Here is a 15086-nt window from a genome sequence, read left to right as displayed (position 1 = left end):
GACGGGACGCTAGCGTGGCCAGTAACGGCGGCCCGTCCTGCAGCTGCAGGGTTGTTTGCTGGTCTGTCTCTGTTGTTCTGTGCTGGAAGGAAGAAGCCCTGGGAACACTTTGCTTTGAAGTTCATGTTGCTGTGACATCAGCAGGACGAGTGAACTGTAATCACAACCTCTCTTCCATTCATTAATAACCATCGGTCTTAAAAATTCAGTGTCACGCTGCATCATTTCCTCATGCATGCCAGGGTGTCACACTTTGGATGGAAAAGCAGCAGCGGCGGCGACCCGCTGAGTGTTTTTGAGTCTGGTTTGGCATCTACCTGCTACTTTGGCAGGTAACCAGACTTCCCTGTGGTTTTCAGATCTTTCAGCTGGCTTCTGAAACTGCTTACGAGGACGGTTGAGTCCAGCAACTGGCTGCAGCCAACGTTTTTAAAAGTTGATTTAGAAATCTTTCTCCTATGAAGCAACTGAAGATCACTTCATCGACACATCCAGACTCTCCTCGACTTCATCAGTGACTCGGCCCTGCCGATGGGAAGCTGCTTCTGTAGCTTCAAGAGAAAATCCTTTCTTAAACAACTCAGATTCAACCCTCTGAGCTCAGGCCACCCAATTTGAGTATTTTACGTCGTCCGTGTGACGAAACGAGGCGTGGTGGCAGGTTATCATCACAACCGTGAGAATGAAGGAAAGTCTAGCATATGAATAATAGTTCAGTTTTGTACAAAAATGTACGCCACCAGTTTCCAAACTTTGTGCGAGACTCGGAGGGAGCACATGTGAGTTCCATTCAGGCTGGATTTTCTCTTTAAGAGTTCAGACTCCAGCTGCTATTGACTTGCTGACTCATATTATTGGGAAACTGCGGCTGTTCATATTTCATCCAGTATGTTCAAGAGCAGTGCAGTGTTACGCTCAGTGTATTAAGGTCTGCAAGGCCAGAAATGGGCCGGCGGCGGTGGGAAGGAACGCTTCCATTAACTGCCCTTTTACTCAAGTCAGCATTCGTCTCCTTGCCTCCAATTTCCTCCTGCGATGGAGTAAAAGGGCTCATCTGGGCAGTTTTTAGCAGGACCAGTCGTCACACCCACTCGTTCAAAATGCTTGAATCTGATTTGGATTTCTCTGTAATTTGAGAGGTATTGGGACACTCTGGATCGTTCTGGCCCCTCCTGGTTCAGGTCTCGGAGTAACATACCACAAAAACGAAGGTTCGCCAGACAACTTAAAATCTTCTTGTAATGGAACTCCAGTTTGTACAATAAACCTGTTAAGCTCCAAAAAAAAAATGTAGCTGAGTGAACACAGATGTGATTTAATATTGAAAGGTAGAACTTAGAAAGTTCCACCGAATGTGCCACTTTGGACTATTTTGTTTTTGTTTTATCCTTTTTCAGCTCATTTTAGGAAACATGAGCACGCTTTCCACGCTACTTCCTTCAAAACAGAGTCATTTCGTGTGGACATTGAATAGAGAAAAGACCTCATGGCGAGCAGAGAGCTGGAGTGCTGCATCTGCATCCCGAGAATTCCTCCCCGACCAACCCACGAGGGGACGTGAAATATTTCTACCCTCCTTTTCAAAGGCGTTTAAGCATTTTCTGTTTTTCTAAATGTTCTTGTTGCAAAGCAGTCGTGACGGTCACAGGATGGACTCGTCGCTCATGTATGTGGGGGCCAGTTGGGAGTGAGAGGGACGACGGTGTGAAGAATAAGAGAGTAAATTGCACACTAAAAAAAAGAGAACCAAGACTGTTTGTGGTTATTTTGTAGTTATCGTCACTTCGATAAGATTGTTGGGTCGAATGAGTGAGTTACTAATGAGGTGACAACACGAATACCAGGATTTCATCTCAAAACAATTAGAGTTGTAATAATGTGCTCCAGAAAGTTGTGAGAAACAAAAACATCCACGCTACTACGAATGGCAGCTTTTAGCCCAGGTACAGACACATAATACCTAAACTCTTATTAATCCGTTTCCTTTATTGCAGACCTTCTGCTGCCTCCAAACATACGCCGCTGCTTCTTTCCCCCCTCCAACTCTTCTGTTGTATAATAGAACATGAACATTTAATTTGATAGTCATAAAACATTTCATGATGAAATTATTCATTGTATTTTTTGACTTTGAACATCATCTTCAATCGGGGTGAGCTGTATTTAGGTGGTAGACGCACCGCAGGAGGAAAGCTGACGGACATCTGTGACGTTTGCTTTTTAAAACTGAATATTTGGGTGATTTGAAGTGTTTGAAATCATTAACAGCAAAAGCTGGAGTGATAAAGCAGAAGCACCTGTGGCATTCGTATGTTAATATTAATACATCTCTTCAGTCTGCTGGTTCTCCAGCTGTAAGATTTAAGGTGATAAAACAGCTGAGAGGTCAGTTTCGTGTCGTTATTCTTATCTTCACCAGTGTTTTGTCCACCACGGTTCTTTTAAATTGACAGTTTTATGCATAAATTCCAGTTGTATGTATATGTCTTTCGAGTTTTATTCGAATAACATTCACCTTTGACACCCGCTGTTCGTTCACCTGCCTCAAAATCTCAAATAATTCGCGGGAAACTCTCCTTAACTCTCTCTGCCCTGCACAAACTTTTCAGACGCTCATTTCAGGGTTTTATTCTTTACTTCCAGGAGACCTTTCCGCCCCCTAGCGACCACTCTGAGACACTGCAGTGTCTGGAGACTCATCTCACTTTTTTTCTCTCCTCCTTCTGTGCAGGATGTTTCGTACTCGTATTGTTCTAAATTGCATCTAAAGACAGAAAAGATGGCTAGATGGAACAATGGAGAACATACTGGAGAACCTCTTGGAGTCTCTTGACAGAACAAGCCTGAGGACATCTACTCCTCCCATTATTCACCTTACATGTAAAGTCTGTCCCTTGGATGCTGACTTCCCATTTCCCCTTTCCATTTGCGAGTGTCTCGACTCCCAAGTTCAGCAAGCGCTTCCTCCGGAAGATTCTCTGCTTCAGGAGTGAAACATTCACGTCATCAATAAAGATCCTTGGTCTTCCTTTTGAAATACCAAAGGAAGCAAGAGACGAGACTTTTAGATCTCTTCTGGAGTGAAAGAAGTGAGCAGGAGGACTTCTCCACATCGTTTCCTCTGGAGCAGCTGAGAGAGAGAGATAGAGAGAGAGAGAGGGAGAGAGAGAGATACCGAGGAGTCAGGCAGTCTGGAAGATGGCTGGATGTTGCTGTATATCGGCGGAGGAGAGAGAGAACCAGAGGATCAGCGAGGAGATCGAGAAGCAGCTGAGGAAAGACAAGAGGGATCTTCGGAGCGAGCTGAAGCTGCTGCTGCTGGGTGAGACACTCGTCAGGACGTCGTTCCATTCACGCCTCTCTTGTTGTCTTCTGTGTTTTTGTTGTGTTGGAGGTCAGTGGGTCTTGACCACACCCGGAGTCCGGACAGGTGTAGACTGCACTTGTAGATACAACATTAAGTCAAGTGCCATTCTCTATACACAAGAAAGCTTTTTTTAAAAATGTGTCTGTATTCTACTTCCTTTCTATCTCCCTTCATTCCCTCTTCTCTCCTCCGGAGGTGCATTTTTGAACTTCTCCGCTCGACGTTTGTCTGTTGAGCTTTGATGTCCAGACACTGAAGGACTCCAAACGAGCACATTCTTTTTTTCAACAACTTCCATACCACGTGACCTAGGGACTCCAAATCAGCACCAGATATGAGTGCCGGACTGGAAAACAGCAGATCCATTTTTTTTATTGTAGCTTCTTCGTCTTATTGATCTTTGACACTGTTATTTCTTGTTCTGATCCACATTCAAAGTGGGCCTGGAGCCTCTGAACCTCTGTGGTGGTTAGCGGTGTGCTGGACAGCCAGACGTAGCTGCTGCGGCTGCACCTGATGCAAAACGCATGCAAATGAAAGAAGCCTGAGCGGGAGACCACACACGGACCCCCGCCGCTCTCCTAGAAAGGGCGCCTGTTCGGAGCCTTGATGAGAGCAGGAAACGGGTGAATTAACTTGTTTGCCACCAATTACTGATACGTCACATCACATTCCAGTTGTCGGTCATTGCATGTCATTGGTGCCACGTGGATAACAGGATGGTGTGTATCATGAAGGCTGCAGGCTGATTCTCGGTTCTGGACACATGAAAACGTCATCGATGTGCAGGCACTGATTTGCCTCCAACCCAGGATTTACCTGCCTGTCTTGTCCAAGCTTCCCGAATCTCCAAGAAACTTGACTTGTAAACAAGATGCATTCAAATGTAGAGTATTTGTCTAGAGACTCATGCAAAACAATGCCAGGACAACAGAAACCTGCTGGCTCTGGAGGCTTAGACACACTTACTGAGAGAGTGCAACAGCATGGCAGGGATATAGAGGCAGGTCCACACACACACACACACACACACACACACACACACACACACACACACACAAGATAGGTGCTCTTACAGAAATGGGGCAACTGTCATTATTCAAGTCTGTAAAAACAAACATAAAAAAAAACAGATTCAACACCATGTGAAAATAAGGAAAGTAAAAGGACACTTAAAAAAAAAACAAAAAAAACGAATGTGACATGAAGTGCCTTCATAACTCTGATCTGAAATAATCTGAGCATCCCAAATCATCTGCAGCCCGAGTTCTTTTGAAGACCGTGACTGACGGACGGATCGGATCCAGATGATCCAAATATAAATGAGCGCTGGAGCTGCAGCAGTAACTCTCACCAACGTCAGAAAAAGAAATAGTACACATGGAAAATGTTGTTATTTATCCTTGGTGCTTTTGCAGGCACTGGAGAGAGCGGTAAGAGCACCTTTATCAAACAGATGAGGATCATCCACGGAGGAGGATACACCGAGGAGGACAAGAGGAGCTATGCCAAACTGGTCTACCAGAACATCTACGCATCCATGCAGGCCATGGTCCGGGCCATGGACGCTCTCAGTATTTCTTTCTCTGATCCACAGAACCAGGTACTGAGCCCTGACTCTTCTGCAAATCTCAAGTCCAAAAAAAAAGTGCCTCTATAAAACATGTCTGTATTTCATTTTCTTTGCAGTAAGTTGATATTAAATATGAAGAGATTCCTGTTGAAAAACCTGCAGACCAATAATTGTCTTGGTTTCTCATGAAGTATTGAGACTTGACGTGACATCATGTGAAAAGCATCTGCTTACTTCCGTCTCCCTGCCTGTGTAAGCGCGGGAGACGAGGCGACGTCACAGGTCTTTTCTAACTTCCTAGAGCCATGCAAGCTCAGTACTGGAGGTGGAGGTGGACAAGGTGGAGGTGCTGGATCAGAACCATGTGGTGGGTATCAGCAGTCTGTGGAAGGACACGGGAATACAGGAGTGCTACGACCGGCGCCGAGAGTACCAGCTGTCTGACTCCACCAAATAGTGAGCATAGTTGGCTGTGACTGTTCTGCTTGGGTTCTTCCTCTGCTGGTACTACCGCGCTACCCGCTTTGGTGAAAACGGGCCTCTTAGTTTTTGTTTGTACTCTTTTCACAGTGTTGAACTGTTTGACTTTTGATTTTTTTTCTTAAAAAACATGTTGCACTTTGTTGTTTTGTTTCCAATTCAGTACATTTCAGTAAAGAAAGTGAAAAGGTTCCAGCATTTAAACTCAGGCTGGGCTGACGTGGTTCAGTCTTGGTTCTACGTCCGGCTCATTCCTCGGTTGTGCTGCTCCTCTTTCTTCAGCTATCTCTCTGAACTGGACCGAATCTCCCAGCCCTCCTATGTGCCCGACCTTCAGGACATCCTCCGAGTCCGAGTGCCGACCACCGGTATCATCGAATATCCCTTTGACATGGATAACGTCATCTTCAGGTGAGGCACAACATCAACACGCAGCATAAAGGGTTAATATGACATGTTCTCCTCCCGTTGTCATGGCAGGATGGTGGACGTTGGGGGTCAAAGGTCAGAGCGGAGGAAGTGGATCCACTGCTTTGAGAACGTCACCTCCATTATCTTCCTGGTGGCGCTCAGCGAGTACGACCAGGTCCTGGTAGAGTGCGACAGCAAGGTGAGGCTCCACGGTTACATAGCAGTTTGCTCCCTTTGAAGAACCCAACAGTTTTCAACGTTGACTCTTTGTGTTCCTGGACGTGACCTCAGAACCGCATGGAGGAGAGCAAGGCCCTGTTCAAGACCATCATCACCTACTCCTGGTTCCAGCAGGCCTCCGTCATTCTGTTCCTCAACAAGACCGACATCCTGAAGGAGAAGATCATGTACTCTCACGTCGCCGACTACTTTCCTGAATTTACTGGTTAGTTGGACTGAATAAGTGCAGCGTCCATCATTCAAGGGGCGGGGCCATGAGTTGAGTGACATCACACACACACACACACACACACCGTCAGAGTCGGTCAAGAAAGGCTGTGTGATGTCTCTCAACTCAAGGGGCGGGGCCATGAGTTGAGTGACATCACACAGCCTTTCTTGACCGACTCTGACGGTGACCCTTGACATCGACCTAATCGTCCCTAGACTCCAGACTCCAAACTCGGCACTGCACTTTCTTGAGGAACCAGCATAGCGCACATATTAATATTTACATAATAAAGTAATAAAATAGAATACATTTATTTTAAAAATGTAGATAAAAAAAAAACCTACAGGCAAGTTGAAACCATAAACTGTGACGGTAAATCACTACATCAGAGTTTTAGCGTACATGCACATAGATTTCTTACTTTTATAGGTGGATCACATGGTACACAGTTTGTATGTCGCATTTTAAGTACTCAGACAGTATAGAAATGTTAATGGTGATGGGGGGGGGGGGCTGTTACAGATGATGGTCATATTTTAATGATAATACTGATCAAGTCTATCGATCCTGAATTATAGGACCTAAGCAGGATCCCGTAGCAGCTCAAGAGTTCGTCCTAAAAATGTACCAGGAACAAAATCCAGACAAGGACAAGACGCTGTACCCTCACTTCACCTGTGCCACAGACACAGAAAACATCCGCTTCGTCTTCGTGGCCGTCAAAGACACCATCCTGCGACACAACCTGAAGGAGTTCAACCTGGTGTGAGGACCAGGAACCTCCAAGAACTTACAGGATGTCTTAGTACTACTGATGTGACTCCTTTGCTGTCTTTAGAAAAAAAAATGGAAATGTTTTCATCTTGTGTGCCTTTAAAATCAAGAATCAATCCAAATATGTATGGGAGAAGATGGCCGCCACATGAACTGCCTAGTTTCTGTTCCAGAGATGTACTGTCACTATGTAGTGGAGCAGCACCCCTGCTTTAGCTCCACGTGCTTGAGGTGAACAAACGCTCCTCACACAAGTGAAACACGGACAAATTCAAACCGATTTTGTTTATCTTTGGCAACAACTCGGGCATTTTGGTCACTTTGGGAACCCCCGCAGGAGAGGAGAGGATGTGGAGAGTAGAATATTTGGTTGCCTTATTTTATTACTCCAAATCCATTAAAATAGCAGGTAGAAATTCTGTCAAGGCGACAGAGAAGAAAATGTTTAATTTCTAAGCCACTTGTGCCTGCTCTTACTCAGGGCTTCTGCATATATTATTTATATTAATATTCAATAAACAGTTATGGTAATTTCATAAAGTTGGTGTGTATTGAGATCCGTGCGCCGGAAGAGAAATACAGTGAGAAAATTATACACCACCGTCACATATTTTATTTTTAAAACAGCAAGAAAAGAAAAAAAAAATGAAGCCACTGCAGCCAACATTTTGTTCCCCAAAACAAAGATGACACAATGGCACCAGATGTTTTTATTCACTAAACTGCGATGCACTCCAAAACCTAAATCTTAAAAAAAAAAAAAAAAAACCCTGGGCACAGACAGCAGCTGATTAACATTAGCATTCCTTACTGTTAGATTTTCTCTGCCTTACAGGAGTTAGAATTGCATATGTGTGGTATAAAAACATAAAAAGTCACAATCTGCGGCGCTTAAATTCAGACTATTGTGAGGATGTTTACAGTATATACACAGATTATTAGATTAGATCAATATAAAGCAGGTTGATACATGTAAGTACATTATAAAAATAACATGCAACTCTAAATCCCACAGCCAACAGCCTTCAACTTGCAGAATTTTTCTTCTTTAAAAAAACAAAACAAACCCTAAAGACGGAAGTAAAACTAGGACAGCAGATTTGGAATCGCGCTTGTTAAATAGAGCCGTGTTTTAAATTTGAAATTAGTTTCCCTTTTACACGATGCAGCAAAATAAACAGTGCGACAGTAATTAAGGTTGATTTAGTCCGGTTCAAACCGTTTCCTCTTGTATCTCAGCAGCTCGACAGGCGAAGAATAAAAACCCCGCTCGTTCTCTTCCCAATAAAAATCTTCATTCCACGCCTCCGGGATGCTCGCCGTTCAGACCGGATCACTTGGCTTTGATTTGTAATCTGTAGGTTTGCATTCGTGAGGTTTGTGAGGTCAAATGGCTGTGATTTAGTGGTTGTATTTTGTGTGTTGTCCTACAATGTTCATATCGTATTCTGAAGGTGAAGAAGAGGCCTCGCGCTGCTGTAATGTCTGTCATCGCTGTGTTTACAGTTCCACTCACTGGCATGTGCTTTTTTTGGGGGGGGGGGGGCTTTTTGTGTGTGAAGCAACTAAGATTGTTGAGAAGCGATGAAGTCGACACATGAACGCAGCGTGACTTTGAAGGAGGATGAAACTTTGTCATTTGAAAAATAAGATGCGCGAGTAGATTTCTAAAAAAAAAAAAAAAAAGTTTAAATACATTTTAAATAATTAATAGTGCAGCCTTGGCAGATGATGAGGTGTGTTTGTAAACTCAGTAGTTTTATCATTTCACTATAATTGATCAAAAGTCAATCATATATGTGTGCGTGTGCGAGGATGGCGACATCAGAGAGAGTGGGACAAAGTTTGGTTTGATGCTTTCTGAGCTTCTGGTGAATGTTAGCCAGCCGTCCGATGTAGCACTTCTGTAAGCATGCACACAGCTACTCACTCAGTCATATCATGTCTCTTTACCAACACACACGCAGAAGTAAACAAAACAAGCATGCAGTAGAGAGGAAAGGCACTGACACACACACAAGGTCTGTGTGTTCATCTTCTGTTCTTCCTGACGACTCAGTATTTGGGTAAACTCTCTCTGGCATCCTCCAGTTTGTCAAGGACCCACTGGGAGTGAGGAAGAGGAGGAGATGTTAACGCTCTTCATCTGTTATTATCATCATGCTCAGATTTGTTTTCCCGTCCGGCTCCCACAGAGTTCAAACAGCAAATGTGTCCGTGAGTGTGTTAAAATATGGTCACACACGGTTCTGTTGAGGCAACACAAACCAAGTTGCCTGCCATTTACACAGCGCATCGCTCTGAGGGTGAGATACACCACGTGTGAACAACATCACAATATGAAAGATGAGCATTATTAGGAACAAAAATAATGTCCACAACAATTTTCAAATCACAAATGTCAAAGGGGTGATCGAATCTTTTGGAACAGTGGTGTGGTAGCTCACAGGAACCTAAACCAACCTTTCAGGAGTGTCTGTCAAAACTCATTAAACCAAAAACACCATTGATTCGAGACGGATCCTCTTTCCCGCCATGTCCAACCAAACAAACCCAAACAGGTATATATTTGAACCTACCTTGGCTATCTCAGGAGTTTTGAAATTGATTATTTTTCCAAACTCCTTGGCATGGAAGACGGACTTTACTCTCTCCTGTATAAGACACAAGATTTTTAAAACAAATGTGTCTCGGAAGGTCAGCAGAGGGAGGTCAGGATTTGTGTACTTGCTGTATTTGTACCTTGGCCTCGATGCGAAGTCGGCGGTCTTCAACAATCATGGGTTCTTTGGTGAACTCCTCAAACAGATACTGCCACTCACAGGTCAGCTGGCCAAATGTGCCTTTGGTCACAAAGAAGATGCCCCTGGAGCCGCGGAGACCATGAGATGACCATGAGATGAGTGAGGAAAAACCGCGGTTGACCCAGCATCAAACAGGTTCCAGCACTCTCTAACATACTGGTTTAACTGGGAAAGCTCAACTGTATCTGTAGTTGGTGAAAAAGACTCACATCTTTGTTATCATGAAGAAGTCGGAGTCATTGATCTTGGCGTGAGCAAAGTATTTGTACTTGGCAAAACGTCCGTTCTCAATTTTCTGGAGGAAGACAAGGAGAGAACGTGAAAACGAATATGCAATCCAACAAGAACAGCATCCAAATGAAGAGCAAATAGACGAGAACAAACTCCATCACGGCCACAGTTCTCTCACTGATGAAAGATGAGGTGAAACCACGACAATGGCGGGTCAAAGTTGAAATGTCAAACTTTATTGATAGAAAGACAGAAGTGAACGGGATGGTGATGAAACAGACATTCGTTCATTCATTCATGAGAGATGCTTCAGTGACACTTAAACAGGAAGAAACACTGCATTTGGGGCATGGCTTGATCATGATTTCATGATGAAAGACAAAAACTAAGAGGCTAGCTTTTTAAACAGAAAAAGCTAAAGACACAGAATACTAGAAAAAAAATGTATTTCACATGAATACGAAACTGTCAATACAAAAAATACACATACAAACTCCCTAAAACGGCCCTTCTTTAATTTGTTCAAATCTGTCAAAACACACTACAAAGCACCGACGCTACGCTACAACTGTCACTGATCACCCTCCAAATCCTCTGAGCCAGTTTGACTCCATTCAATGAAGGCCAGTCTCCTCTGTGGACAAGAAACAAGACAGTCGATGTCAGAACAGACACACACAACCCCCTTCTACGCTGTCAACTGTCTAGATCCACTCCAGTCAACAGCTGCTGCTACAGACTGGTGACAAATGAAAAGGAAAAAAGAGAATAAATGAATAGAAAAACATGTCAGCCGTCAGATTTTGGACAGACACGTCTGACTTTTGTCAGTCATGGTGGAACTTCTTTTGGAGGAATGTTTTTTTCTTTTTAAAAAGCAGTTCTTGAACTTCAAGTCACTTTAAATCCTGAAAAAGCGCTTGATGTTGATTCCTCTGATTTGTCACCGTCTACAACCCTGAAGCTACATCTACACACACCTCTTCACATTTGTCTCGGTATCGTAGCTCTGACCTGAGACTCCCTGGTGGAAACTTCAAGCCACTCCATCCAGCACAGCTGCTACACGATAGCAGCCAGAAAAAAAAGTCACAGCGGAAATGAAGCAAAACTGACACACTCCTGCAGAAAGCTCCTCTGCTATTTACATCCTTTCTTAAGAAACTCTTTCACCTTCTCATCACTGACTTTGTTTAAACAAAAATTACAGAAGAATACATCACCAGCAACATCAATCACCACATCACAAAGTGCTGAAGCAAACGCATAAGGAGCAGAGGTACGGTGAAGCACGGGGACATTTACTAAAGATACAGTTTAAAATGTCCATAACAATAAAGAATGGAAATGGTGAGAGTGTCGCCCACTGAGCTGCTATCAGTGGCAGGCAGCACACACACAAAGAAGAGAGCTCTGCTTTGCAAAGGTTTCCGCTGCATATCTGCACATCTCTGCTTGAAACAAGCTCTTGTGTTAACTGCATCATGTTAAAGCACCGTATGCAGGTTTTGTGTCGCCCAACAAGAGGCGGCAGCGAGTCACGGCAGCACGGAGGAGCAGAGGCTCCTTGTTCTAAACAGCTTCTGAGGCGTTTGTGTTCAGGCTCGTGATGTCAAGGAGCTGAACCCTTTGTTGGTCATGTGACAGATCCAACATCATGAAGACGTGCTGAACACATTACAAAGCTTCTAACCACTTTCAAGTATAATATGACACGCGCTTCTTCTGATATTTATTATTCTTATGTACCAGAGGTATTACGTCTTGATCTCTTCCACAAAAGCTGCCAGCAGTATTTACCACTTGGTCTGACATTAGATTGTGGCTTCCTGTAGGTAAACTCTGACATTTCCAGCTTTTATGAGGAACAAGTGACGGCAGCATCTACTCAGAGTGTCTGGATGCTACTTTGAGGGCACACAGCAACCTCACTGGAGAGATTTTAGTCCTACCTGGAGCATCTGACTGCCGATGCCCTCCCTCTCTCTGTAAGGTCGTATGACGCCGTCCTCGTGGATGAAGCGAGGAGGACGCAGAGATTCAACATCTTGTGAAGTCTCTGCTGCCCTAAAATGGGAAAAGACACAATCGTATTATGGAAAAAATTAATGAACAAAAGAGACCTACTCCCAGTGAATATGCAAATCCTGTATTACACACATTTTCATATGTACACGCAAAGACAGTCACGAGGACAATGCTTCCATCCACACTGTGAACTGAACCAAACCTCTTTATCCCTTGAAAGGTGCTGCTGGCCATGTCAATGATGCCTCCTGTAGGTCTGGCGACAGCACCAACCAGCCCTTTCCCCACACCTTTGAAGAAGCCTGCTGCACCCTCCTTTTGTGCTCCTGCAACACACACAGCGACACACAGAAGTTCAGACTTGTCAGCATGGGTTCTACCAGCCCATATTCCAATACGGCAGGATTAGAGTTTTTGCTGCAGGGCTAAATGACAACCTTTGCACCATCTTTGGTCGATGCCTGGGCTCATGAGTTCCTAAATTACATGCTGCTATCTGCAGGCAGATGCTACTAAGCGCATTGAAGTTTTTAGTTGGTCAACTTTTTTCCCCCATATGTTTGTGTTTTTTTTTAAATCTAGTTGATACATCTTTTATTTAAAAATGTGCAGTGGGAGCAAAGTAATCAATCACGAGGCTTCCTCAAGTCCAATTAGTGCAACTGATATGCTGAATAAGCAGCACCTGGCAGGAGCTGGTCCCTAGACAGGAATCCAGTCATTTGACTGATAATGACCTTGATCAAATGTTTTTTATACTATTCTTTAAAAAAAATAAAATAAAAATAATAAAAATAATAATAACTGTATTACTCAAGTTCTATCTAAGCTCTGTAGGAGGGTCAGACACAACACACCTTTAATAGGTTTGGTAACAATTCCTGTGATGCCACTGAGAAATCCCTGGGAAAAAATAGGCAGAGTTACTACAAGGCAGTCGATTCTTTAGTGCAGAACTCCCACTATTACATGCTCGGTGTGAAAAGGACTCTTGAGGCTGCACGTACAGACACTAATCCTTTCCCCCCCCTGGTCAGTCCTTCTCTCAGGCCACTGGGCTGCTTGTTCATGGCCTCCCGTCTCTTCTGCTGGTATTCCTCGTCCATAGTTATAGCAGCAACACCCTTGGCCATGGCTCCCGTGATCCTGGAGGCTGCACCTGCTATACCTCCTACAAGGCAGTTATATAAATGCATAGTTTGTCAGGTATAGTCTTTAAAAACAAAAAAAAATCTTTCGTCAATCTTTGTTTCGTATGTGCAAACATTTCTGAAAACTTTAATTAAAAACTTTAACACAGAGATTACTCTTACATACACAGCTGCTATATTTATGTAAATCTTATTCATGTTTCTCTTAAATGTAAACAATTTCAACTCAAAAAAGAGGCCTTTGCTTACCTACAGCTCCTCCTACCAGAGCTTTCACCCCCAGAGCCATTCCCTCCACAAACTCCTCTGGTCCCTGAATGGCTCCCTAGAAAACATTAAGGGTACATGACAGCAAAGTCTGTTCTGTTCATGCAGCCAACTGATAGTAATTATTAGATCTTTAAAGACAGCACATTGTTAATATCAAAAACATTTTGAAAAGTTGCTAACTGTGTCTTCTGATGAATTGGAAGATAAAAGATGTAAAGAATGCTGAAATAGAGCATTAAAATGTGTATTATTTAATGCAGCAATACATCATTATGGTGCTTGTCATTATGCAGCATTACATTCCTACCAGATAGGGCTCATAGAAGAAGGCCTCCACTCCCTCTGACAGTCCTCTGATCAGCCCGAAGGGATTTCCAAGCACATCCAAGCCGAGCACCAGCACGTACATTTGTTTAATAGCCTGACGAAGACACACATGGACACCGCTGAGGAGAGATCAAGCTGATCTAACTTGAGGGAAAGGAGTGGCATAAGAAAGAGTCCTAAAACCAGCATCGTTGAACATCCAGGTCCATCGTCAAAGTCAACAGAGTTGGATGTTGGTTAAATGCCTGTAATTTGCTCTATCATGAGACATTTTAACACCAATAAATTGGGAATACGTTAAAATAATTTATATTAAACGGTTAATGTATATCTGTGAACAAAGAAATCACTAAGAACAATTCTATATGTGTGCATGTAAATATATAGTGTGTATAAATTGGAAGGGAAAAAAGGAAGGAAACACATACAATGGTTAGTGAAGAAGGGGGTTAAATAGGTCAGAGCATTTAGTTGTTTTAAATATCTATTTTATTTTGTGCTTCTTGTTCTTTGCATGTTTGAAATAAACTCTTCAATCAATCACGTTACGCTCTGGGAAATAACAGACATCGTTAAATAAAGCTCTCGTGAATTTCAAAGCGTTTATGGGTCTTAAAAAGGATGGTTGCTAACACGTGGCTAAAAGAGCAAACATCATCACAACAAACGCTGGAGAAGCACTAAACCTAGCTGCGGTGTTCACATTCGTTGTTTGTTCATAGCTTCACGATAGCATTCATACACTAGCTACACTTTAAATTTATTATGAATCAATGTGCTACCTGTTTGGAATAATGCCTGATGACCTCCCATTGAAGCTGCTGGGTGGTGCAAAACTGGAAGGTCGACTGAAAGTAGCCCAGCCTAAAATAAATGAGAGACAGTATGTTCAACAACAAAGACAAAAGTTAGTGATTCATTCAAGTGCTATACGTTTGTGTCCAGCCATACTTGAAGACAACGTCCTGCACGTCCGTGAGCGTGGCTCCAATACTCTTCAGCAGCAGGTTTAGAGACTGGACAGGAATGAGTTCTTTATCTCTCTTCTCCTTCAAGCCATCCTCCCCTCCTGTGCTCAGAGACAAACTCAGGTGCAGCTGAAAAACACAAACACTGGTTATCTCTGATGTTAAACAAACAACAGAAGCACACAGCAGATGAATATTCTCTTGAGAATTAGATGGAAACAAGATTTCAATGTCATCTTATTCACAACGGT

At 43.3% G+C, this 15086-nt stretch overlaps 2 protein-coding genes across 6 annotated transcripts in view; one reads left to right on the top strand and one right to left on the bottom strand.

The window, feature by feature from the left end:
* Nucleotides 1-83: 83 nt before the first annotated feature.
* Nucleotides 84-7909, top strand: gna14a (guanine nucleotide binding protein (G protein), alpha 14a). The gene is made up of 8 exons (XM_086206240.1): nucleotides 84-779; nucleotides 2732-3322; nucleotides 4786-4970; nucleotides 5242-5396; nucleotides 5703-5831; nucleotides 5901-6030; nucleotides 6123-6276; nucleotides 6861-7909. Exons 2-8 carry the CDS (start codon nucleotides 3199-3201, stop codon nucleotides 7049-7051), a joined length of 1068 nt encoding a protein of 355 aa, XP_086062366.1. The 5' UTR covers nucleotides 84-779; nucleotides 2732-3198; the 3' UTR covers nucleotides 7052-7909.
* Nucleotides 7639-15086, bottom strand: part of vps13a (vacuolar protein sorting 13 homolog A) — a 32094-nt gene continuing 24646 nt past the window's right edge. For 2 of the 5 annotated variants that reach the window (XM_086206234.1, XM_086206235.1), the window contains 12 exons: nucleotides 14819-14964; nucleotides 14650-14731; nucleotides 13848-13961; nucleotides 13520-13595; nucleotides 13127-13290; nucleotides 12977-13022; nucleotides 12322-12445; nucleotides 12044-12158; nucleotides 10070-10155; nucleotides 9799-9922; nucleotides 9636-9710; nucleotides 7639-9162 (listed from right to left, as the gene is read on the bottom strand). In XM_086206234.1, the coding sequence (XP_086062360.1) occupies nucleotides 9112-9162; nucleotides 9636-9710; nucleotides 9799-9922; nucleotides 10070-10155; nucleotides 12044-12158; nucleotides 12322-12445; nucleotides 12977-13022; nucleotides 13127-13290; nucleotides 13520-13595; nucleotides 13848-13961; nucleotides 14650-14731; nucleotides 14819-14964 (1203 nt within the window). In that variant the 3' untranslated portion in view covers nucleotides 7639-9111. The other 3 variants (XM_086206236.1, XM_086206237.1, XM_086206238.1) reach the window with 3 other exon arrangements.

The sequence above is a fragment of the Aulostomus chinensis genome, chromosome 6, assembly GCF_037954235.1.
Source record: "Aulostomus chinensis isolate RoL2024-O1b breed Wild chromosome 6, RoL_Achi_v1.0, whole genome shotgun sequence".
In the NCBI taxonomy this organism is placed as follows: domain Eukaryota; kingdom Metazoa; phylum Chordata; class Actinopteri; order Syngnathiformes; family Aulostomidae; genus Aulostomus; species Aulostomus chinensis.
The sequence above is the reverse complement of the archived record's forward strand: the minus strand, read 5'-3'. Positions and strand labels throughout refer to the sequence as shown.